This window comes from Rhea americana, unplaced genomic scaffold (genome assembly GCF_003343005.1).
Source record: "Rhea americana isolate MKP2758 unplaced genomic scaffold, rheAme1 scaffold_48, whole genome shotgun sequence".
Taxonomy (NCBI): Eukaryota; Metazoa; Chordata; class Aves; order Rheiformes; family Rheidae; genus Rhea; species Rhea americana.
Genome location: NW_028186623.1, coordinates 4,891,706 through 4,918,327, shown reverse-complemented (window position 1 = coordinate 4,918,327; position 26,622 = coordinate 4,891,706). Strand labels below are relative to the sequence as shown.

Here is a 26,622-nt window from a genome sequence, read left to right as displayed (position 1 = left end):
ACAAGTGAGAAGACGCTTCTTGTAGGTACAATTTTAGTTGCTTTTGGTGTCAAAGGAGATAGATAGATGTAAAATTTAACCTGATTTCACAGAAAGCTTTGGATCCTTGGAAAACTGTTCCACTGTTAAGCCTAGTACGACAAATCGCYTTTTCCTTTTTTGAATGTATTGTTCTGATTCTAAGCAGTGCCGTATCTGTGAGCGCTTTTTCAGGTGAAATCAAGACTACAGTTTTTCAAGGGAGCGGGCGGGTGCACTGGACCAGACACTGGAATGTCACGGTCATGTTACTAGAAAAATTACGATGGCTTCTCTCTGGCAGTGCCCAAACCCTGCTCCCTTTACAGTGTTCCTAGGGATTAACATTATGTGATCAGCATTAAACAGCTTTTGCGTCATTTGCTGGATAGTGTATCCTAACTAATGTGGCACAATATCAAAACRGATAGTGGTTCAAAGCAATACCTCATTGAACGACGACAGTGCCTGTGCTGGAGGCATGTTCCTGAGAGCAGGACAGATTCCATGGGGTAGCAGGCATTAAAGAAATGCAGCTTTCTGTGAAGTTCTTAGAAAGCTTTCTCGCTTCACATCTGCCTTCAAAAGTTGGTGGTATCAACTACCTCATGTTATGTGTTGAAATGATATGAAACAAACTTCAGCCTGGAGCGTACAGCCTTTGTGGTAGGAATGTTCATTTTCTGTTTGTGAATTTTAGCTTGGTGAATCAGAAATAAAATAACGTGAAGGTAATAAATAAAGAGGTTGCTAAGAACAAAAAAGGTGCAGGGGCTGCTTTAGCTCACTAAGTATTTAAAAATGAAATGTACATATTCTTTATTTTGTAGTAATACATTGTAATTGCTTTACAGAGTCCAGCATTATCAGTTGCATGTAAAGACTACAGATGAACTGGAGCTCACAAAACTAGTGCATTTACTCCAAAGCAGACTAAACCTTCTAACTCCTTAAAAAAATACATTAACGTACCACACGTACGCACGCATGTGCGTGCACACGCACGCACACACACACACACACACACATATATTGCACTTTTCTCCATATGAAATTTTTACCCCATATACATCACACCAAAGTCTCTTCAAAGGAGCCTGTAATACAAGATTTAAAAAAGCTAATAATCACTCTACTAGTACACAGTGCTCTAGTGTTAGACATGACAGACTTGAACAGAAGAGCCACTTCAAAGTAACATGAATACAAAGAGATGTCCAATGGATACGCTGCTGTGCCACTAGAAGTAAGTAAGTCTGTCTGTCTTTTATTCTCGTAGGCTTAAGGGAAATTACATGAAATATTAAATAGGTTGTTGGTTGTGGGAATGGACTAAACTATATTCCAGAACTCTAACTTCCCCCTTACCAGCACTGCAGAGCTCCAATCAGCTTACACTAGTTGGCACATCCTAAGAAATGAACTGTGAAACTCTAAGAGCAGAATTATTTTTATCTTTGAGTCATGAAATGTTCGGTAGCATAGTGTTGGATGGGGAGGGATATGATTGTAGTTAGAGCATAACTTAGCTCCCACTGCAGAACTGGGCCTGTCTCCTCAGGTGTTTTGTGTCTCATTAGCAGTTTTCTCTTGTGCACTAGGTCTGATTTCATGTGTCCAAAAAGTGTTACTTTTATTATGCTGAGGGGCAGGGAAGATGGAATGAAAGGACAGGACTTTTTGTTGTCTCCTTTTCTCTTTTCCAGTAGTGAAATGTCTGGCTGTCACTCTTTTGCTGCGCTTTTCAGCGGTTTCCCTTCTCTTTATTAGTCACTTACGGGGTCATATGGGTTTCTCTGTTCCATAGCTATTTATTCTTTCAGAAGAGGGTTTTACTGAGTGAATTCCCTCCAAAGTCAAACTTGTCTGTCTATTGTTTCAGTTGTTTAAAGTTTTCTAGCTGCCTCTGTCTTGCATCCAATAAAAAAGTGCATGGATATGTTCCCTCTTCTTTAAGCTTCCCGTTATTGATGCCATGAGAATCATTGTGTTATCAGAGGTAGAAGCTGAGCCCTCATGAACCGAATCTAGCTGCACAACTGGGCCAGTATCAGAGCTTGGGTATGTATTGACAGGAATTACCTCTCCTAATTGCTCTCTAATTTTAGTATACCGGAAATAAGGTGTCTTCTGTTGGTTGTTAAGTTCCTTCCTCCTTCAAGCAATCTATGGTGCAGTGACTAAGCTTCTAAAATTCCACATTTAAATGCAGTGTTACTGCTCTAAATGCTGGCTGATTATTCACCTCTGTGGTGAAGGAAAAGAGAGCAGCTTTGAGCACTTTTTTTTTTTTCTTTTTTTTTCCTCCTAGCTTAGTAGGATCTGTGATCTGACACACAGGAAAGAACAAATATATCGGAAATACTTTTCTTTTGCTACCTGTTCAACGTAGTGCTTTGCTGCAATATATATAATGCTGAGATGTTTGTGTATCAACAAACAACCAAACGACAGGGTGTCCCTGAATACTCAAATTCTGCAAGTTTGGTGGCTGCAACCTCTTTACTTGTAGTGTCAAAGATCTTAGCTCACAGGTATCAGAGAAACTTTCCAGCCCGCAGTGGCATTTCTGTATGAGAGATCAGCACCATTTCTCCACCATTCTTTGTGCTTTAGTGAWTCTGCGTTGTGCTTGATGTTTGCTTAGAGAAAGGCTGAACATTCCAGCTGTGAGCCTCATTTACAGGAAAGCAGACATTGCTCCACAATATTTAAAGACTGGAGACAAAACCCAAATTACAGACACCTGAACTTTCTCTGCATTTCTAAACAATCCTCCTATGCCTAGCATTTCATGACTGAAAGGTCTGGAGACAAAAGTACTTGTTGAGTTTAGTTAATTTGTTGAAATGGTGAATACATCAACAGTTCTTGATGCTAAATATTGCTGTAATACYTTCAACGCTATATGTACATGAACAATCAAAGTACTAAGAAAGTTAAATATTATGTTCCACATGGTGGAACGTGTGCTCTGAAGGGACTTTGGCTGTAGCAAGGATTTAAATGGGGTATGGTTTACTTTCTTCAGGAAAAAAAAGCATATAATCTGATAAGGAACCAAAAAAGGCACAGCACTATCACTTCACAGGGTTTTTTTTTAAGCTCATTGTTTTTATCCTTAAGTTCTAAAACCCTAAATAACTGTCCAAATATACAAAGCTCAATAAACCACCAGCAACGCATACTGTAAATTCAAAACATTTTTTTTTAAAAAAAGCAACAAAAGGACAGCTTGATCCTCTCCAGTGATCAGAGTTTCTCCAAGACAGAGCCCTCCACAAAGGTTTGCCTGCAAAAAGAGTGGATTTCAGAGGCCAAAGACCGACTTTTTTGATGTCACTGGCTGCAGTTCTTGACCTTCTCATGGTATGTCTTACCCTCTGTGTCTTTGTTAGCTAATCCTTTACCTCTTGGTATTCTGAGCCCCACTCGGAGGTCTCTACAAACCACTGTGGCACCCTGTATCAGTTCCAGGTATCTACTGGCTAGGTCAGTGTGTCACTTCGCAAAGATCCAGAAGCTTCTCTTAGTGGATGATGAAGAGTTCCTTGGCAGGCTTGGGAAATACTGTTTACTTGCTAACAGGAGGAACTGAAGGCTGCTCGAGATGCCTGGTGATCTCTGAGACTTACTGTACAGTAAGTAGTTCAAGATCAGTAGCTTACAATCAGCAATTTGATGCCAAAGTGCAACTTTCCTTTAAATCCACCTGACTCTACTGTTTCAAGAGTTCTACATTTGCCATCTGCACAGACCCAAATCTAGTCTGAATTTCAGTGAAAACTATTGCTTTTATTGCCAAGTAGTACAATGCAATATGCATTGTAATGCATATTGTAATAATTTCTCCTAGTATTAGATGAATGCTGCCAAAATGCCTAATTTTTTTTGGAAGGGGCCATTTCCTTCCTTGTAAGATTCACTTTATTTTTGTCTGTCTCGTCTTTTTGTTTCCTTCCATGCAAACTGGTTCTTTGCTGAACCAAACTGCACTGTCTGTTTCTCCAGCCCCTGCTGCCAGCAAGATGAGCTAGTGGCCGAACACTTTAAGCCATCCCCTGCTTTTTCCAGTCAGGTGGATTTTTAGATCCCCTGTTTAATTCAAAAGTTGGAAAATTACCATGAATGTTAGGATTGGAACAAAACCAAAATTCACATGCTTCTCCTTTGTTTGTCTTGTCTTCTGCTCTCATGTTAGCCACCCCGCAGTTTTAATTCACTAGGACATAGCCACTGTGCTGGGGATCTACAGTCTCCATCATTTCGCAGTCAAAGAGTCCAGGCAATTCTGAGAGGGTTAATGCATCGTAGTTTGACTGAGACTCATGAGATGCTGGGCTGCTCTCGCTGTCAGGCAATGCTACGCTGCTCTGTTGTGCTGGGTCCATGGAATACTGGCACTGGTTTGGGTAGTCTGGCTCAGAAGAGGTGACAACAGGCAATTCACAAGTCTGATAGGAGTATTGTAAGGACTGTGGTGGCTGCTGCACCTGAACTGGTGATGGCAACCGTGATGAGCTGGTGATCTGGGAGGGTGGCAGTGGCTCGAGCTGTACCTTCTGGTAATGACTGAGGAAGGGGTCGTATTGCATTTGTTCCGAGGAAGGCTCCATCACAGGGCTTAGAGGCTGCTGCAAGCTGAATTGCGTTGATTGCTGCTGCTGCTGCTGCTCCTCCTGGCACGACAGCGGCAGTTGACTTGACCTTGGGTACGAGTTCTCAGCTATTTGCATCTGGTTAAAATAGGCTTGCAGCTGGGACTGCTTCTGGAGAAAGAGTCGCTTCTGATGCAGTCTGAATCAAGAACATAAACRGCAATTATGTTCTTTTTATTTTATTTTTTTTCATTTTTTTTAAGTGTTAAGGCAGAAGCACGAGTGCTGCATGCCAGTCGGGCCAGATTTTTAATGTTCCAGAGACCTCTTGTTTACTTATTAAAACTAGCACCAAACCAGCATATTTGTCTTTCAGCAAATGTGCAGAGGCAGAGTTTGAAAGCCTCTTTTTGATAATACCTTTTTAATGGACTAGTGAACTTTTCCTGTGCAATTAAGTTAACCTTGTGCACAGCTTCATTTGGTTTACCATGCACAAGATCCACTGACTTTGTATTTTAAGCCTGCTATTCACTGCTGTGTATAACCCAGGAACTAAAGACTTCAGTATCTTTGGCTACCAACAGAAATGAACARAGTTTTCTTCCTCCCATATTGCTTTTCTCTGAACTGCACTTCTCCTTTTGAGCTTTTATGAAACTCTGTTTTTGACATTTTACAAACAGGAAGAATTTGCAACACAATGCCAGGTTACATAGCTACCTTTGACAAATTCCTGTGATACAACAAAGGGGAGGTCTCCAGCCAGCCAATTCCCAGGGCATGCAGAAATAGGAAACCTACTACTGACGCATACCTCCAGCACTCAGAAAAGGAATCTACTGCTTCCCTGCTTACATACTAAGGTATCTTATTTCTCTACAGACACCTTGTTTTTTTTTGAAGTCAAGAAGCTGCTCTGAGCTGAGGTTTTGATTAGAATTAACCAACTGTGCAGTAAGCAGGAGTGGCCATAAACTAAAAAAGTAATTCCAAGTTGCATGCTTTCTTGAAATGAAGTAGTATTTTCATATTTTCATTATTCTGTTCTATTGGCATGTAGCTGGGTTATTTTGAAATTTCTCGCTGATCCTTTTGTAAAACTCAGGGGGCAGTAAATTACCTTTAGTAGCTAACTTGCTTGTTTTATAATTACCAAATGATGAACTTGGTCTTGCAGCCTTTTAGCTTAGCAATTAAAATTACAGTAAAGAAAAATAACTGWAGGAAGTGAATAGATTTAAAGCATCCTTTTGTAATTCTCTGTATCAGAGCAGTCAGGATTCTTTCAGAGGAGCATCACTTCTAGACTGACAGATCCTTTAATGACCAGAAATACTTGACTTTTTGTTTTCTTTACAGTAAAGTTATTGGGTCATGGGAATGAGACAGGAAATACCTAAATGACTGCGGGGCTTGCAAGCAGGGAGAAGGACATGATCCGTGTTCTGACTTACGACAAATACTGAAATATATAATACACAAACAGGGTGGGGGAGTGAGTACAATGCTATAAGCAGTAGGGTAGTTTCCTCCAATGCTTCTATGTGCCCATTACTACTAAATGAAGCATGCAGGCATTTGCAGTCTACATGCGCCCTGGCAGTGCTGGCTGATAAAGAGCTCAGGGCACAACAATTTGTAAACACATGGCAGGATTGTTGTCCATCCTTTAAAAGTACTATGTCCTTAGAGATTTTAAAAGGAAGTTTTCCCTCTCAAATAATTCCTAAAAAGACAAAGATTGCTCTAGTTCTTTCATTACTCTTGGGAGCAAGAAAAAATAATTTATCTGCCTGTTTTGATAGCTTCTCACCTGTGCTCCTGTAACTGCTGTTCCAGACTCCGGGGTAGTTCTTTGCAGTACAGCTGGCAAGTATTCTGAACTTTTGATAGCAGAGTGGGTTTCTGCAAGAAAACCAGAAGTTCTGTTTTAATTGTAGTGGTTTTAATGTATCAGACCAGAAAGCAAGTGAACTTCCACAAAAGATTGTCTACCCTTATAACAGTTTAAGTGCCCACCTCCATTTTCAGAAGCTGAAAATGCTACTATCCAAAACCACAATCACTACTGCTTATTGGCTTCTAACTCTTAGATAAAGAGTATCTCTGCACGATAGCTTGCATCATCAAAATCCGTAGAAAGATTTCCTCCCAAGTGAACGAGAAGATGCAAGCTCATTTTTTAAAATGAGGCCATATGAAAATTGATTTAAAAAAAGTAAGTATGAGGGGTGGACAGTAAACCCCAGGGGGGTCAGAAGTGTAGGGCAGGTGCTTCTGAGCTTCTGATGTGTGCCCTTTATGGGGTGCAGCGCAAATGATAAGTATTCACTAGCAGTTACTTAAAATTGCTTTAATAACCCTGCGCAGTAACAGGCTGGGGAAGAAAACAGCAATGTATTATGCTTTTCACATAGGCATGGTTAGTGTCTGATGAAAGAAAATACAGTATAATTTCAATTCCAGCTGTTTTCTGCTAATTTACCTTTTGACCAAGGAACATAACAAGATCCAAAAGGCCAGTCTGCTGTGTAGTAACTGTGCCTGGGGAGTAACTGGTCAGGGGAGGGAGGCATAGTACCTGGAGCCTATGTTGCAAGTACTGTGTTTCCAAGCTCTGCCGTCTGGTTAACAATGGGGGATGTGCACCGTTAGGGAATGCAGATGTAGCCTCCTGCTGCTGAGATGCTTCTTCCTGCGCAGAAGAGCGGAAAAGCTTAATCCCCAGAAAGTCTTACTTTTCTGCTTTAACCCTTCACATATTTCCAGTGACGGGGGTTCCACAGTCACCGTGTGGACTGGGTCTCTGGTGTCACTCACCACTTCCACTACACGGTTAGGAGTCTAAACTATAAAGCTTGGAACTCYGTGCTGTGAAAGGCCTAGGGTTTACATCTCTAACTGGAATGAGACACGGAATACGCCTCTGACTGGCCAAACTCTTGACTCTGCTTTAGTGCAGCCCTYCCATCACAGCTTCAAAACTGAAGGCAAAAACCTCTCAACAGCAGCCAAGAGGATACACACAGAGCAGGCATCTCTAGCACGCAGAGGAATGCTGACATGGGGAGGGAGTAAATTGTTGTCACACCTTTGTGGCTGTCAGCTCGGAGGTCTTCCAGCAGTTAGAAACTAAGGGAGCTGGAGCTTTACAGACAGCAGGCTTCATCTGGAACATCAGACACTTGCATTGCCTGCATATTTCTTACCTGCTTTATTCCTAAACTCTAAGAAAAACTTACTGTTCATGTTTCCTGTGATCACTTCCATTTCAAACAAGTAATTAGGGGAATTGGTAGAAGTTTCATTAATGCAGTGAAAGGCTAAATAGCTAACTGCTATATTATCACTCTACTATTGCACTTCTTGCTATATGACAGTGATATCAGACCAGCTCCACCACTGAAAGATGTTAGTCTAAAAAATACCCTTCAGACTAAAAGTAGGCAAAAAATGTGAGATTTAAAAAGATAATTAGGCTGTCTCACTGACACTGTAAGGATGGTAAGGGCTAATCTGGAAATTCCCATCCTCTCTTTGCAGGAGACAGAGTAGAAGGGATTTTTATCTGTAAATTAGCTTTTCTCAGCTCCTGCATCCCTTATTCTCGCCTTATCTGACCCAAAGCACTAGTTCCTTCCACATGGAGCTTGTTTATTTCTGGTTTAAGTACCTGAGGGGGACTATTAACGAGGTCCTGCAACTGGGTGGCAGCTGATGTCAGGCTAGGCTCCTCTTCTGATCCCATCTGTTCATACAGCAACTGGACTTTGTTCAGCTCCAGGATTCCTTTGGTTCGTGCCAGATTCTGAAGGTGCTGTCTAAATGCTACAATTCCTGGAGAAAGAGTCGAGCAAAACTCTTGTCAGAAAATCAGTTAATTCATTTCTCGTTAGCACAGCAATTTAAGATCAGCTGAGTCACAACCCCACCTTGACTGTTCTGTGCATAAAGTACATTTAGTACMGTGTCTAGGTATAATATGTCATGACAAGAATTATAAGTACCTTGTGTGAGGGATGTGTCAGAAGCTCTACGCCCCTCTCGGAAACTGACAGGGGAACGGTTGTGGTTCTCTCGTTTTTGGGAGGTGAGGGCCTGCATGGCTGGATTGGCAGGTCTCAGGCCTATGAAAGGTGGTGTCATTCTGGGTGCTGGTTGGTTAGTTAGCACCATTTCTTTCAAAGAAGGTGCATCTTCCAGAAAGTTAATATCTCTCTGAAGGGATCCCATCTCATACTCGGAATCAATGCTGCCCAGAGATGAGTTTTCATCCAATGAGTAGACTTTTCCTTTGACAAAAAACAAAAGCCAGAATAAAAGCAAAGTGCAGCAGTAATTTAGCAAAGCAAAGGAAGTGCCATAGGCTTAAGCTATTCCTGCCAACAGTGTCTCCAGTGATTATTTGAGAGGAAATGAAACAAAAAGCAAGTTTCAGAAACAAAGTAATTGTAATTTAACACTTGCAATGCTGGAATGGTAATTAGCTACTGGTTTTTACACTAGATGAAGTGTAAGACACTATGCATGTAATGTTCACTGGCTTGTTTGGAGAGCATTCGGTGCTTTTTGGGGAGGAGACTGATAAAGTCTATGACCTAAGCCAAAAGGGTTGGTCATCTTGATAGTTCTGGAATAGCAAAATATAGAGGTTTGTGTTTCACCTTGCCCTCCTCCCCCAGCACCTCTTTAGGGGATGAAGTATTGGGGTGCACTTAATTATGCCGATAAGAACAGACCAATTTGCCAGACTTTGCACGTTGCCATTGGATTAGTTCAGGTTGTACAAGACCAGTCAACTGTGGATTTGCTGCTTTAGTTTATACTGTCTGTACAGCAAAGTTAAGGGAGCAGTGGGTTAGACTTTATAGCAAATGCCAAGAAATGGGAACAAGACATTCTTGTGCTAGTCCTTGCTTTTAAAATTGAGTGTTTTTCTTCCTTAAGTGAGTGCTGAGAGCAGGAACTGGGCTCTGAGATGCCTCTGCTAACTTCTGTACCTGTGCCTGGGACAATCACCAGCTGGTTGGTAACTTCTGCCAGTGTGTGACGTCTCTTCCCGCAGCGAGTTGCTTGGAGGGCTGCAAATGCCTGTGCAGGGTCATCTTCTGACTCGCCTTCTGTCTCTATTCCTTCATCAATAGAAGTTTCCATCATGCTGGTAGGCAGTGACTGGCATCCTTTCCTAATCACCACAGGAGGTACAGGATCTAGCAGGCAACCATTTACCTAAATGCCACAAGGAGAAGACAGACAGCTTTCAGTTACTGGCACACAGCACTTCCCCGGAGTGTGAGAAATCTTTGCTTGTTGTATAGACTGAGGCAACCTGGATTCTTCAAATGTGTGAACCTCCCAATAATCTACTGAGTTAAGTACGACTTGTTAAGAACTGTAAATGACAAACAAATCCCTCTAGGTGAAATTACCACTGACAAGTGATCAAGTCCCTAAATCTGAATACTCTTATTTCCACAGTATTGTGTTCTCCAAAGGTGTTTTTTTTTGGGGGGGGGGGGGTCATTAAAAACTTGCCATCTTAGTCACAAATATAAATATTTATGGCATGTACAATATTACTGTTCCTCTTTACTACACTTACCGTGTTTATCACACTCAACTAAGCAATACGAAAAAATAATCTTGTCATCTTTAATTCTTCAGTGTTCTTACAGAGCTGCAGAGACATGTTTAACAACAGCACAATAAATACCCCTTTCCAGCAAATCCGCATGATTTATACTGCTTATCTGCTAGCCTAGAGAGGCTGTGGAATCCCCATCCTTGCAGACTTTCACAGCTCAACTCAATAAGGCTCTGTGCAACCACATCTAGCTTTGAAGTTAGCCCTGCTTTTGGCAGGTGGCTGCACTGTACCCTTCCAGGCTGAGTATTTCTAGGAGTCTGTATTTATCTTTGTTCAATCCTTCTACTACCAGTCGTGTTGTCCTGAATCTTGCTGGGCCTTAACTACTTCTCCATATGCAACTAAATGGCTTTCGTGGATCATGGCCTGCATGTCATACAGTACTAGGAAAGGTTGGGGATGGTGTAGGTTATGTTTTCAGCCCTATAATACCTTAGAAGCTCTAACAGTTTCCTGTTGCCATATGGACAAGTATTACTCACTCTGACCATTTCGGTAGGATGAGGTTGGGTAAAATACAGGGAAAAAAAAAAACATAGTTTTACTGTAAGGTTTTGTGTTAGACAAGTGAGTTGATCAARTTTCTTGCCATGTGGATAGGTATTGGTTGAACATTTTTAAGACAGCCAGCCCCTSAGCATTACATATGCATCAATACAGTAATTAAGCAACTGTAATCCAGAAGACAGTCCCATAGACTTAGTAATTTATGAGAACTGACGTTAGCCTAACTGGATGGAAGTAAAAAGAAACCACCTCTGCAGCATTTCACGTTCAAAATGAACTTTTTCCTGTTCTGTACTAATGTATGTAGATGGAACATAGCCTTTCATCACCTCTGTGGCTGCTGGAGGCTAAGACAGGATTTCTAGGGATATGCTTTAAAAGTATGTGAGAAGTTTTGGTAAAGAAGAAAATGGTACTTTATAATCACAGAACAGACTTTATAGTCACATACGGGTAAAAAGTCTGCTCTAAAGTGTTGCAGTTTGCTCAGAAATAAAACAGGAGGTGTGGCAACAGGTATTTAACAAACCTGTCTAAGGAGCCAGGATAAGAGATAGTGAGATCTCCACTGGAAAACCTGACATGGCCGTTAGTTTCAGTTAGCCACTGAAATATTCCAAAGGCAACTGTGATTTGAGACCTCACAGTAGTAACCATTTGCTGATTTACTCACCCAAACTGCACCTAGAAAAGCAAAAAACTCAAARGGGGGGGGGAGTGCAAAATAAAGTTTGTAATGTTAAGTTCTAAATTTCTCTTAATTGCTTTTTGCTTTCCAGTTGTAAAGGAACACACAAGGAGTTACTTAAAAAAAATGATGAGAAGTGGGCCCACACTCTTAGTGTCAGTATCTAACCAGTAAGTGAGGTATATAACCTTCAAAATGGCATGCAAGAAATCAATCTCCTGGCTAGCAGCAGGCAAACTACAACATGCTAAAATTGAAGTCGTAATGGTTTCATATGAGAGAGAATAACAAGATTTTATGTGAATAATTTGCTTCATAGATGTGATTCTTTAGGCAATTTCCCCTTCCTCATAAAAGCTCCTGTGTTTTATTCAAAACGCCAGCTCCTATGTATTTGACTTACTGCTTGCTATCCTGCRAAGTACTGTCACAGACAAAAAAGTTGGATGGCAAACCATATCAGGCTGAACTCCTTTCAGAGTTAAGCTGTAATCATACATTTGTAAGGCTGTGGAGCCGTCACATCCTATTAGCTGAGTTAAGTCTGTTAGCTGTGGAGGTGTGGCAAGACTACACAAAGTCTTTGTCTGATTACAGGAAACAAAACTCATTAGATGGGACTGCAATTTTAGATGGTCTCCAGATAAGATTTTACAGGCATTCCTAGTTACAGAAATGGCCTTGCTGAGATCAGCTACTTCTCATTTGAGATGCAGGAGTTCTAATATTTTCTGACAGCCTGGAGGTCTTACAGGCTATTTACCATTCAACTAAAAATTAATAAAAAAGTTTTTTTTTTTTGTTGTTGGCTTACTGTGAAATTGGTGGAGATAAGTACTTTAAGTGTATGGTATTTTAATAGCTTTAGCTGGCAATAAAAGCTTATGGTTAAGGATTCATACTTTCTTGTTCTCATCTGAAATTTTTTGGATGAGTACCTGGCTAAGTAGGTTACTCTAGATTTTAGCATAAAGGGCATCCTTGGGAATTCAGAGATGAATCTAATCAACAGTTTTTAAGGATTAAAAGAATAGGAATACAAAAAAAGATGTAAAGACACTATCGGTATATATATTAATTTCTGGTAGCAGAAGCTATACATAAGTAGTAGTCTTCAGGCCTTTTAAAAATATATTTGAGAAGAAGGAGAAAAAAAAACCCTTCAGTAGGTTGATTTTCTTTTATAAATGAAAGTGTGGAATGACTGGAATTTAAGCAAAGAACCATGAGAGGCAGATTAACAATCAGAAAAAAAAGCACAGCTGTCAAAAGTTATGTGCAATAGAGAAAAGGCAGAAAAGGGAGTGTGGAATACCTAAGAGTCTCACGTTCAAAGACTATTTAAATCTGGGGAAACAGGTACACTGTGTTTTGTCCAACTAGTCCAAGAAGTGTTCAGATCATGYGTTTAAACTAGCAGTCTTTGCATCTGAGTTGCCATCTATCCTGAGACCTTGCTCAGGAGCAAGAGCTTGCAGTAGGTCAGAATTTTGCAGACAACATATGTTTAAGATAAGTACTTGGAGACAGGATGAGAATATTAGGCCTTAAAAGAAAAGGCTACTGAAAATAGACAGAAGCATTCAGGTTTTCTAGCTCAGCTACCTGCACGTGCCTAAATACACGAGGCATGAACCAATGACGTCTGTGAAGTGACATTACTTTAGATTAGCAAAGACTCTGGCCCCAACTCCCTAGCGCTTTGTGCTAGGTTGCTGTACTAACCTAGCAGCAAAGGAACCAATCTCCCGTTAATTCCTGAAAAGCTACATGTTCTACGCTAGCAGTGCTTTTGCTAGGCAGGAACTTAAATGGCAACTATCATTGTTAGTCGTACTGAAATTTGACAAAATAGTAGGCCAACTGTAAGCCATACCTTTGGTGTCTCAACTCTTTCTTCTTCCATAAATGCTGTCTCTGCCTGGCAGCTGGATGGAGGGAATGAAAAGGCTTCTGCACCTGAAGCGGGAGGCAGACCTGGAGACCGCAGCAGCCTTGCATTTTGTGAACATAAGTTCACTGCGGGCACCGCAGCTTGTGCCTAAAATAGATTAAAGAACTCCAAAAACTAAACAGGTTTAGGTAGAAAATAAGGAACAATAAAACAACATACAGAGTCACAAATTAAAAATAAACAGTACTCAGTCCATTTGCACAGCAGAAGTCTTAAGATTTTTTTCCTCATTCTTAATGCATTGCATTCTTAGTCTTTAGAGTTAAAAATATTTTTTTAAAAAAAAAAGGAAAGAAAAAGAAAGCACATGTCTTATTAAGTCTTCCTAACTACTTATTGAAGCTGAGCACTTAGTAACAGCAGAGAGAAGCAAAGAAAGTGTTTGGGACCCTTCAGCTCCTCTCCAACTTTTGACCTGCTACAGTTCCTCTCTCCATATAGTGCAAAAGCCTTAATATTACAGTGAGGCATAGGGCTGGTTCACATGATCTTTTTAACATGCACTGACTCCTATAGAACAAACTATGAGAAAGAATAGAGCAGGCTAGCTGTGAAATAAAACAGTCCAATAGAGAGCACTGCTGAAGAGAAAGGAGTGCCTCAGTGAAGGCAGCCATGGCAAAACTAGGAAAATTAAGATTGACAATCATGTGAAAACTATTCTTTTCCTGAAATGCAGGATCCATACAACTTGTCTGTCCAACAGAAAACAAGAAACATTACACAGGAGACTGTGGTGCCACCATGTGTGAAAATTAATTATCTTGTTACTCAAGAGAGTTCAGTCCTGAGCCAAAAGCAGGTAATGTGGCTAGAAAGTGCGAGGAAGTTGAGAATTTAGTTCATGGAAGAACCACCTTCTGTGAGGTTCTGGTCTTCCTCCTTGCTCATCTGTTTCCACCTGCTTATAATACATCTCCTGTAATTAACGATCTGCTTTGGAATACTGTCTCTTTCTCTCGCTACAAATACTACCAAAAAAAAAAAAAAAAAAAAAGATTTTAATCTTTTTCAGCCATATTGTTCCTAGCCTTATGTTTATAAAGCTGACGCAGTTTGGCTTTCACTTCAACAGAATCCAAAACCAAGCAGAATCTTGCCTCAAGCAAAAATGCAGCAGCATGGTTTTGTTCTCTCCTGGAAGCAGAGTAACAAAAGAATTCTGACAGCATCTGGACACTTGTTATATACCACAGTCATACGGTACCTAGAAGGCTGTAAACTTGAGGGAGTATTTGCTTGAGACCATTATAGCCTGAGTCGTCTTAGGCCAAGTCTTTTATGTTTCCAGTTAGGCGTTAACAGAGATCAAAAGCTGTACAATGTATGTGCATCTCAGTGAAACAGAAGAACGTGTAAAAAATCTGAGAATTACTGGAGTAAGACATGCTGAACTGTACGTGACTTTTTTTTGTGAAGGAAGTTACCAGGGAAGAAACAGAATAGTCTTAGAGCCTGTACTGAATCAAGTCAGTATAATTACTGAGTAGACAGTCTTCTGCAGTGGACAGGCTGGCACCAGATCTAGGGAGCACCCTAAATTACTCCTGATAAAATACACGTGACTTCTTTAAGACCAAAATCAATTACTTAGTCGTCACATTGGCTCGTGATCTATGTCTGGTCTACAGAGGCTTTCCAGCTGTGCCGTGAACCTTCTGTGAAATCAGATCCTTGCTGGGTCACAGGAGGAAAAAGGGGTTTCCAGTCTTAGCAGAGATGACATTACTTAGAAACAAAGTCTTGGGCCACCAAGAATCTAATGGCAATGATATGAGTATCTAATACTTAGATCTCATAATGAATGGGCAAATTAACCTGACAGATCAATCCTAATATTCTCTCTTTAATATCCCTTTACTGTTCTTTGCCATGCGCCATTTGAAGGGAGATAAAGGGCATATCTGCAGAACAGCAGAGTAGAAAGTAATTTTATATTCAGCAGGTCCCTTTAGAGTGCATGTGTTCAAGAACACTGTGTAACGCCTGCACGTGCTTAACCCCCATGCTAGCACAGCTCCCCATAAATTCAACAGTTTCTTTGCTGATCACATTTGAAATAGTCCAAGTGTTGCACAGTCTCCAAGCCAGAAAACTTCTATTTCTCCAACACTTTACCCAGTGACTTCCCAGCCAAAGGTTACAATTTCTCAAAAATGGAAGTGTTCTACTGAGAAGCCCAGGAAAACCATTTTTCCTTTAACTGTATTTTCACATTAACTTATCCCAAAAAGACATACCAGGAATGCTAAGCATGAAACAAAAAGTAGAGAGGAAACAAGCCAGGAGTAAGGCTGAACCACCCAGCTACCCATTAAAGCCATTGTTTGCATTTGGGGCTTCAGAACGCAGTCAACTTCCTTTCCTTATTTAAAGTTTATCCAGTACCCTACAGTAACAAACACCATTTTTGGATGGAGGGCGGGGAAAGAAGGGACCGGGTGTGCCCGGAGTCATGGTAGGATGTGTGCTAGAGAGCTGGTTTGCCATCTTATGGTTCTGACAGAAGACAAATACGAGCCTTTCCAAAATGACACCAGAAGTCAGAAAATAGCAACAGATTCTAGGTGAACCTATCTAGAAACACCATTCTAGAAGAGAAAAAATGTCCTAAGTGCACCGCTGCTAGGAATGAGATGTTACCTTGGCTACCGTCTGCTCAGCAATGGTGCTTGGCCGACGTTGACGCGCATCAAGTCTCTGCTCCACAGGGAAGCTACTTCGATGTGATTTGAGCCTCTCCACCAACAAGTAATAGATTGCAGCAAAGTGGTTATAACTCTTGTTCTGCAGAGACTGAAAGAGAGAAGCACAAGAGATCAAGTGCAGCCAAATGCATGCATCTTTTATGTACTACAAGATTAGGAAGAAAAAAAGAATCACCTTCTAGAAGAAAAACAAATTTTTAAGAGCCAGTGGGGCCTTCACATCCTTATGAAGTCAGAAAGTTTCATACCAGAAGCGCCAGGCAAAGAAAGCATCAGCCTTAGTTTAGTGGCATGGCGCTTACAATGGCAGGAGCTTCCTGTGTTCCAGGCTGCAGCAGAACGTGTAGCTAACATTCAGGTGCTATTCTGAGCCCTCAAAGATTTGAACCTGTAGAAGGGACCGAGCTCCAAGACTTCCTGAATAAACAGGCTATTCCAAATCACTAGAAGCAATAGGGAACTGAGCCCCTGCAAAGCAGAGACAGTAGCCTTTTCTGGCAGGAAGTATTCAGACTGCAGCCTCCACAATGGCTAAAAATAGCGACCATTCTAAAGGAAATGATTGTGTTAACTCCATAGGGAGTGTTTTAGCATTTATGTTTGGTAAGAAGTATGATTTGGGATTGGAGGGAGACAGTCAATTGCTTATTGCTTTTATGTTCCTTTTTGAATTTCATATTCCACCCTCTCAGAGGCTCAAAGTGAATTTACTTTCCCTTCTGCTTTCCTTCCTCTCTCTCCATTTGACAAGTAATGATTTAACCATCCTCACCCAGGGAGTCTAACARTGTGGAAGCCAACACGGTTCCTTGATTTTAATGCTCTGCTTAAGAATCAACTTACCTGGCAAACAAATCCCTAGAAATGACCATTTGTAAGCAGCAGCAAGTATCAGCATCCTGACAGAAAGTACTATAGGGCTWGCATTTTTTAAGTAGCGCTCGCTATATTTCTATCTGTTCTCTAGTCTAATGCAACTGAAGCATCAAGTATTTTGAAATACCTACTAGTTTAAATGAAAATGAACAGTTAATTACAGTAAAAGACCAATAATCCAGTCCTGTGGGCCCTGGGATATATGACCACAACACATTATTCCTTCTCATGGCTTCTAATTTGGATTCCTGACACAGAGGAGTATCACTTTCCTCACAGTGCTGCTTTTTCAATGGACACATGTTTTACTCTGAGGGGCAAGGGATGCTTTAGACTGGAATAGCTGGGTGCATCCAGCAAGGAATAAGGCATACCGGTGAAGCTGTTTATGGGAATATTGCACAATGCTTGCCTGCTGTTTGCATAACACAGACACCTTCCCCCTGCTAGAGATGATCTTTAGGAAACATCTTGGAGGGATGTCTCTCCTCTTCCTGACCAGTCTACTGGTACACACTGAGGCATAAAAAGGACAGAACAAGTACAAAATGCCTACATATGGGAAGCAGCAGCATAGCTGCTTTGCCCTTGCTAGGGTCTGACCTCATAAAATAGTCTACCATTTTTTTCTTCCCTAGTTCTTGAAATGAATGTTTCAAGGAACTCACATAACAACTCACAGTAGTAAAACAAAGAAAGTGAGTGCTCCCTGGGGATAAGTATCAGTGTAAATCTGTTTTACCTCAACAGTTTTCTGCTGGTCTATTCCAAGGCTGTGCATTAGCCGCAAAACTTGCTCGTTATACTCTCCAATGGAAGGCTCATTCTCCTGTCCTGGTGCATAAAGATTGGGTCTCTGTGCAGGAACTTCTATAAGCATCCACTTGTGCTCCTTAATCTGAGCGATAGTTAATCTTTTGGATGGGTCTAGGACCAACATTCTTCTAATCAGGTGTTCACACTCTGTTGTTTTTTTTTAAAAAAAAAAAAAAAAAAAAGGTAAGTAATAATCAACCTGCTTGCTAAGGGCTACTTGCATAAGCTCACCTGACACTTACCAATAGAGAGCACAACAACAGGAAACTGGCTTGCTTCTACCTAATTCTGGTGCTAAATACACTTCCTGAAAGCTAAAACAATCTTTCAAAACAAGACTAAAAGTCACACTAAGAAGAGAAAAAGATCCACTTCCTTAAATATATGGTATGGCTAATAGTGCCATTATTTCCACACAGCTCCCACACAAGAGTAATAGGTATTACAGTTAAGGAATAGGAATTACCTGTTAAGGCCACTTGAGCTGTTCTAAGAACTAATGAAGCTTCAAAACACCTCTGTGAAGTGAGGGGGGGGGGAGTAATTAGCATCCTTCTCCAAGACATTTTGACCCCTGTGGTCACAAAAACAATTAAAAATGGTGCCACCTTGGGCTGTGAATAGTAGCCAGTGACTAAGACTGGAAGTTTATATGTTTCTAATCCATAACCAAGGAACACTCAGAAGCTTTAGCTGTCAGAATGGTTCTGAACACACCTAGCCATTGCTGCTCTCTGACCACTGTATGTTGGACAGGGTAAAAATAACATGTTTTTCTTAAGATCTCACTTGGATTTTGGAAGATGAGGAGCAAGAGATGAACATGCAGTTTTTATATGGGAGGAAATCAACGCAAGTTTATTTCGGGGGGCTTATTGATATACCCTGCATTCCTAGTTGACCAGGATGTGGCTACAGTACAGTTGTAAGGAATCAGTCCATTCAGGTAGTTATGACAAACAGTTAGATTCCTGGCTATTTATTCCTGTTTATCTCATTCAGATTTTAACTGTTTTGCAAAGAGACACACACCTTTCCCCACTGCCTGCAACACCATGTGATCAGCAAAAGGTGCAGCAAAGCTGGAAGCAAAACAGCAGATCTACAGTGCAGTCAGGGCAGTGACTGCAACTTGCACACAGGTACCTGGATCTAGCTTGATACCTATGTCATTAAAGTCACAAAAACACCACACAGCTCAGCACAGGCTGCAAAATGTGCCCAGGAAGCTGAGGGTTGCTCAGCTCCACTTTGTGGTACCATAATTGCATTGCTAAAAGCAACCAAGTGCTGAGCTAACTAGCTCTGCAGTGTTCAGGAGTACATAGGATCAGAACGAAAAAGGGGAGGACCAGAATGTTTTGCAGCACAGAACCTTCAACAACAGGACAGAGAAAAAAATTATTTAAGAGAACTAAAAATAAGCACACAAAACAGTCTACTGAAAATGTGTTTGATTCAGGAAGGCTGTTTCTAAGTAATCCAAGTTTAGAGACCTGTTAATACAGGGAAGCTGAAGGACAGCACAAAACCCTGTGCAAAAATTGCCCTATTTGTTCTTGTCTAAACAGGCATGAGGGAGAGCGAAACCCAACAGATGGGGCAATTAAGTGAGGGAGATATCTGATAGTCTTTCAGTCGCGTGTGGGAGTGCCAGAATATGACTATGAGAATCTAGCATATGAATTAGTTGCGCACTTTTTTGCTTTTGTTTAGCAGATGCTGTCAAAACCCAGGAAACACCCAATCCACCAATGTAAGTATGAGAGTGATACTGTTCTCAACATAATTTTCTTTTCAGATTAAAATGTTTATGGTATTAGAGCATGCAAATCAGTTGTTGCTCAAATATATCTCTCCTGTTGTACCCCCATATTTTTAGCCACCGTAGGGCGAGAGATTCTTCAGCTTCCATTTAGAACCTCTTTTTGCTCCTGACCTCAGCTATGCTGCCGTTCGTAATAAACATGCACTGCTGAGGTAGAAATGGGCTGCTCTGCCTAGCAGAAGCAGCCTGGTTGCAAACGCATGTGGCTCACCTAGGCTAACTTACTTTGTTTTGTACCAAAATGAAATGGTCTGCCACACCATAGTCTGCTGGATAGATGCACCACCCGTTGCTGTCTTGCAACAGAGGTTTTTCTAGACTTCACTTAAGATTTACCACCCCAAAAATACAGGACACATTATTACCTTCTGACATAAAATAAGGGATCCTGAATCTTCCTTCCAGGACACGTTGCCTCAATATGGGAAGTGTTGGTCCATCAAAAGGTAATGCTCCACAGACCAAAACATAAAGAACTACACCCATGCTCTGTAAGAAGGAGAACACTTGTTTTATCATTTGAGCCACAAACAAAGTTCTCTGAGCTTGGCTAGTCAACTCCTGTGACAGAAAAAAAATCAAAATTATGTTCTGCAGAAACAGGAAATACACAGAAAAAAAGGAATTATATTTCTGAAACTCCCTAAACATTAGGAACACTCAGCTAACCCAAGATAGCTACTAGACTTGCAGTACCTTGTGCTGAAAAGCAGGTAAGCTGAAGTGTAATGGGCTAGAGACTCTGGCTGCTAGCAGGAAGCTCCATCAGGTGACTGAATGATGCCTGGAAAGTGAGCCCCAACTTCAGGTGAGAATTCAAGACATTCTTTATTAATCTGAACTTTCTTCAAACAAAAACAAACCTCAAATAGCAGCCACTCAAAGTAAGAAATTGCAACCTTTACATTTACCAATTTGYAGAAGCCTGGGGAGGAAGTACACTGGTAGCTTTATGAACAGTGTTAGCCTCAGGGAGGCTCAAACTAGTAATTCTGCACTGCTGTGTGCAGTGCTGAGCACGAAGAATTATGCAAAATGAGCAAAAGGAGACAATCTGGGCAAGAGCTCTCATCCAACTGCCAGACTCATTTTTGAAAGTATGCAAGTTAATTGGCACTGCAAGTGGAAATAGTCTTGCAGTATAGCCAAAAAAAATACAGCACCACACCAGATGAAATAACCACATCAGACCTTCATGCCATGAGCTGGCATAGATAGCCACAGCACTGGATTTCTCAAGGGAAAAAAAAGTAATCATTCCACATTCACCTTAAGATTTTGTAAGTACATAGAGATTTTTAAAACTAAGTATATATTTTAAAAAGTCCCTTCCTTCCTTCCTTAACCTGACAAGAGCTGAACTGTGGATCACTGCATTCCTCCTGCAAGCTTAGCACTTTCAACTGACCTACTCTGAATGAGCTGTTGCAAAAGGAAAACAGAATCCTGAACTCATCTGAGAAGATAAGTGAAGGCGATAACAGTTTTATCTTAAATATAAACACATGTGCTTCTTTTTGTAAGCAGGCAGATTCTGTTAATGATTTCGGATCTTAAATATTTAAAGAAATATTTAACAAAGCTCTGAGATTCACTTCTGACATTCAAACAGTGCCTGTGTTACCTGAAACAGTTAAGTACAGCTGAGATCTACTGCAGGATTATTTAGCAATTACAACAGGTTCAGAAGGGCTGTAGCCTTTTTTTTAATTGAGATTATATATAGACGTACTGATATCGAYAGATCGATGAAGAGTGTTTTTTGTTAATTATATTATATTAGATTAGCAGCTGAAAGATGAATTTCTATGCCAGTGAACCAGGCTCTGACCAAAATGTCAGTGTCTGTGTTGTTAGGATATATGCAGTATTATCACTGAAAACCTGATGTCAGAGCAGACTGACAAACCGTACTCTATCTCTGGTTTCTTCAGGATGTGAATCTGTCATTGTATGTACCAGAATACTAAAATTAAGAAAAATATGTAAGAAATGAAAGGCAGTCTATGAAAATTTCTGAAGAGTGCAGAGAACCTGTTCAGCTCACTTTAGTCCTTTTTTCTTTACATAAGAATTTAGTTGCTTTTTCTGTGCCTCTTCCATTAGAGTAATACGCATGGAGACACACACACCGCTTCATAAACATCCAGCTGCCTGCAGTAGGAAYGCTTGTGGCACAAGCATAGTTGTTCTCAGCTCAAAGAGAAATGCAGTCAGCATCTCTCCTGTGCTTCAGTGGCTCAGAATCCTTTTAACCTCATCAAAAGCAAACAGACCTTACAAAGTTCAATTCCCACTTAACACAGAAGATACCCAGCGCATTGAAACAGCAAAGTTCAGGCATTCAGTTAGGAGAGCTGTTTGAGGAGCTACAGTTTTTTCTCTGGTGGGTTTATGTGTACCTACAACATACATTTAATAGCCACTTAACTGTTAACTTCAGTTCCGTTCTGTGTTAAGAGTCATTTTATGACACTTTCAAGAAATAAAGTCAAAAAGAAACAGCTTGTCTGCAGCTTACAAAACCTCAGAGGTGAGCCCTGTGTTCTAAATTCCTAAAAGCTGCTTTAAGTCCAGTTAAAAAAGTAATGGTACCCAGATATCCAGCTGAGGTCCCTCGTATTGCTGCCCTTCAAAGACTTCTGGGGCTGCGTAAGGTGGGCTTCCACACCATGTTGTCAGAGGCTCACCACTTTTATAGAAATTTCCAAAGCCAAAATCTGTTGAGAAATTAAGGAGAAAGTCATTTCAAACTCAAATTGCATGACAAACAATTATATGCAAGGACTGGGCCTGAAAGCTCTCCTTCATTCATCAAAGGCTCTGTCTTTCACTGGCACTCCCACTGAATTTCAGATGCTGAATGTCCTATGTTGTTTTTTTCATGACAACTGCGTAATTACTAAAACTCTCTGCAAAACTTCACAACCCACAGGAGTTTTCAGTTAACTTCTACCAATTTGCTAAATCTAAGTTTATAAATGGTTATCCCTAGAATTCAACAAACTGGAGATCAGACATGCATACGAGCTTATTTACTTGCCAAAAAGTATCTGAGATTCATTACTGGATCTGAGATTGCCTGAGTTTTCTTTGGGTGCTCTCTAGCCTTGAACACACAACAAATATTGACAACAAAAGCATCAACACTGGAGATGGGAGGAAGGAGCTCTGCCAAAAGCAACAAGCATGGGAAAACACACAGCCTTCTGCTAGGAAGGAAGCTCTGCTACCGGGATTGTCTAAAACCCTTTCAGCCTACAACTGAACACTTACTATTCTACAACTAAGCATTTTTTTTGAAAGTGTTCTTACAGCTTAACAAGAGACCAGGTTTTGGGACTTCTATATTAGTCTCAATTTATAATAATCCAATAGTGAAAAGTGAAGTGACAGTCACTGTTGAATAGGGAACATTAAGTCTGATAAAGTCTGAAGCAATTTTTATTGCCTCCCCTGTTGCTTTGCTTCTAGGTCACCTAGCTTTTACTAAAACAAAACAAGTGAAAAACATTAACAACGAGGAAGCTGGCTCAGCGGCTGAACTAAAGCTGATCATTTTCAAAAAGCAAAATGCCAAGTGGGTGTTACCGCTCCCCAGTGTCTGATCTGTAGTTCTCTTACCTCCTGCTCCACCTGTACCAGTGTCTTCAGGGCTCTTCCCAGCCCAGACCTTCCAGTTTCTTGTACATCCTGCCATCACTCTTGCTCCCTTTGCTCAGTTCATACATCATTTACTTTAGCATTCCCTGCTCTTACTGCTTCCTATTTGTCCCTCCTATGTCCATTTTACATACCCATTCTAAATACAATCCTTGACACTACACAAGGTTCTAATTTCTCAACAGTCTTTTAATAAAAGACAGTGTAGTTGGATACACAATGAATCAAAATCCTGACTCCACTGAAGTGTAGAGGAGTTTTCTCATGGAATCAGCAAGGCCAACATTCTTCTGCATTGCTTCCATTATTACTGCTCTGTATTGTTTAGCCCCCCATTGCACTCATGCTACAGACCACACTCTGTGATCTCTGTGACAACAAAAGCTGTTAATGAAAAAAACCCACCACATTCTCAAGGTGAAAGATTTAACAAGGGCAAGTATTTTTGGATTTAAGACTTCCAAGACTACAGCAAACTGGCTTCAATTCACTATCTGGTCAGTGTATCTCTGAAGGAAGTACAGAATGGAGCATTAGCAAGTAACAGGCAAAGACCCTTAAGCCCATGTTCTTTGCACAACATTGCTTATATCACCACTGCTCTACCACTGCATTAACAATGATGTAACTCTTACCTATCACTTTTTCCTAAACAAAGTAATCTATACAGTAGAAGGCTACAAGTTGATAGCTACAAAGATAATGCTTTACCTTTGTAGCCAACCAGGCTCCTGCAAAGTAATACTGCATGCTGGCAGGACTCAAGGAATCCTGTGAAAGTCAGCAGTGTTGATACACCGTAATCAGGCTGTTGATTTAGTCCTATCAACCACTGAATACCTCAGAGGTATGTTAATATGATGTGGTGCTGATCAGCAGATAGCAGCACTGATAAACACTGTCGTTAGCAGAAATGGTACAGGCACTGCTGGTACCACTTTGTTTGGTTCTATTTGCACAGGTTGTTTTACATAAAGGAAAGGGGTTGGCTCTCTATTCACATGCTGTGAGCTGTAAAATACTGGAGAACCTCAGAATCAAAGCAAGACAGAGATATTAAACAGAACAACTGAAAAGGCTTAAGTAAAGTTAACTTAGAGTTCCTTTAGAGGAGTATTATGTAAATTGAAACATACCATTTGTTCTACAGTAAAGGTACTATTTTTTTTTTCCTAGTAAGAGGACACAAGAGCTCCAGCAGTTCATTTAATATAATGCATAAAAAATAAGCATTGATGGAAGTAGCAGTTTCAGGAACATCAAAACTGAAGAGGTTTTAGAGCAGTTCTCCTGCCTTTCAAGATTTTCCTTAGCACATAATAAGGTATAAAGCTTCTTCTGCAACTGCTGCTATAGGTAAGGCTTACTACTTAGTACCTGGCCACCTATACATGAACCTGCAGGAAGGTTTCTTCCCTTTGCGATTTTTGCCTGCTGGCAAATTTGGTTACAGCCAAGCAGTGGGTTCAAAAGTTACATGGGCCATATACACAAACAGCATGATTTCACAGGTCTTTTGGTTGCTTCTGAACATTCTTCTAACTACAAGTTCACTAAAGATTTCAGCAAGAAACATACACCTGCTTCCTTAGTGCATGGCGCTACAGAGTYTCTGTTGGTTAAGCAGTACTAATAAAATAAGCAGGATTTTAGCTGGCTTTAATGAAATGCACTAATTAGGAATAATAGAGGAAAAATGGAGAGCCAAAACCAATCAGCTCTCAGTATGGAAAACTCTGCAGCAGGTAACACACACTGTAAGGTAGTAGAAACAGTCACTGTTTTGTGCAACAGCCATATTCCAGAGGGCGTTTGTATAATAAATGTACCTTCTTAATATACATTATGATGGTGATCTGCTTGATTGAGGTAAGCAGCTGGTGACTGCAGATCAGCCACAGTTATATACACACAATTCATGTCACTCTGCCTCATTTTATCCCTTGTCTTTCCAAAGCTCACTTGTGGTAATCTTCAAGGAACAGCTAGACACAGCCATGTAAATGTCTAACCTGGCTTAGACCAGTTCTCAGTGGTGTTCTTCCATAGAAAATTCATCTTTGAAAATATTTTGCAACACGTGTGTAATTGCTGTTTTTATTCAGGAATTTCAAAGCCTTTATTATGGAATTTGTGKCTCTTATCAGGGTTTTCAGATGTTAAACAGCATAGCAATTTTACTGGTGAGGCCAGTGGAGCAGAGAAGTTAAGATTAGCCCCAAAGCAGGTAACAAGTCAGTGATGACCCAGACCAGGCCAGGCATAAAAGTGCCCAACTGTTTTCTAAACACCAAAGAGAAACTTGTCACTTGGCTAAAAACCTCTGCCTAGGCATTTCCACAGCCTGAAATTCAATGCGGTACTTCTGCTATAACCTTTCTGTCACCACATCATGTGTTCTGGGAACATCTCAGTCCAGTGACCTGAATATATCRGTTTAAGGGGAAGTGCTAACTCACATTTCCTTTTATAAACATTAGCCTTATGCCTTTTTTCCTTGGTTGTAACTATATGGTCTAACACCCTGCACATACTTCATCACTGTCTCACCAACTTACTGGAAATTACTTCTTTTTTTTTTTCAAACAAACAGCCCTTCTGGGAAAAAAGACATTATGAGGGGTCTGAATTTACTGACACAAGAGAACAAGCCTAAAAACAAGCAGGATAGTTCATTTAGGATAGCCTACAAGATGATAAAGATACTGGCTTAATTGTCAGAAGCAGCAAACTCATGTTGCAAATATAGGAAAATGGGCTGCATCTACCTGCATCTCCCTGACCACAGACTCCTGAAGCTACTGGGCCCAACCCAAAGCAGTCAAATGGCTGCTCTTCGCTCACCCGTACACAACTAGGCCAGAGGCTGAGACCACCGCAGACCATTCCATACCAGGCAGTTAAAAACTTCTCCTGGGTCTGCACTAAGGCTCCAGCTATCTACSCAGGAAAACCTCTGACTTGGATCTGGAAGTTCTCCTAAAACAAAGACTTGCTTACACAGATAAACATGCAGGTTACCCTTTTGGCTCCTTGTACACACAGGTGAAATCCACTACTGCTGCAGTAACAAGAGCAGCTCTGGTGCCTATAACCCTTCCAAGCCATTCTCACAGTTCCTTTAGCAGAAAACAAAAGTCTCYGATCTTCAGCTGTCTGGGAAACAATCCTGAATTGCCTCAGCACAGCGTCACAGGACATATCCCCAGAGATATCTGACAATCGCTAACTGCACAATGAGAAGATGTTTGCTGCAGGAATTCTGCAGGAATGCAGGTGTGTAGACAAGTTGCACCAAGGAGTCATTTTGGGACAC

General features: G+C 40.8%; 1 protein-coding gene across 5 annotated transcripts in view; it reads right to left on the bottom strand.

The window, feature by feature from the left end:
* Window positions 1-812: 812 nt before the first annotated feature.
* Window positions 813-26,622, bottom strand: part of SIK2 (salt inducible kinase 2) — a 64,754-nt gene continuing 38,944 nt past the window's right edge. For all 5 annotated transcript variants that reach the window (XM_085316859.1, XM_085316862.1, XM_085316860.1 and 2 more), the window contains 11 exons: window positions 22,239-22,363; window positions 20,009-20,132; window positions 17,742-17,962; window positions 16,059-16,211; window positions 13,338-13,502; window positions 9,620-9,848; window positions 8,627-8,911; window positions 8,293-8,456; window positions 7,201-7,314; window positions 6,433-6,524; window positions 813-4,815 (listed from right to left, as the gene is read on the bottom strand). In XM_085316859.1, coding sequence (XP_085172985.1) covers window positions 4,233-4,815; window positions 6,433-6,524; window positions 7,201-7,314; window positions 8,293-8,456; window positions 8,627-8,911; window positions 9,620-9,848; window positions 13,338-13,502; window positions 16,059-16,211; window positions 17,742-17,962; window positions 20,009-20,132; window positions 22,239-22,363 — 2,255 coding nt within the window. In that variant the 3' untranslated portion in view covers window positions 813-4,232. The remainder of the gene's footprint in view (window positions 4,816-6,432; window positions 6,525-7,200; window positions 7,315-8,292; window positions 8,457-8,626; window positions 8,912-9,619; window positions 9,849-13,337; window positions 13,503-16,058; window positions 16,212-17,741; window positions 17,963-20,008; window positions 20,133-22,238; window positions 22,364-26,622) is intronic.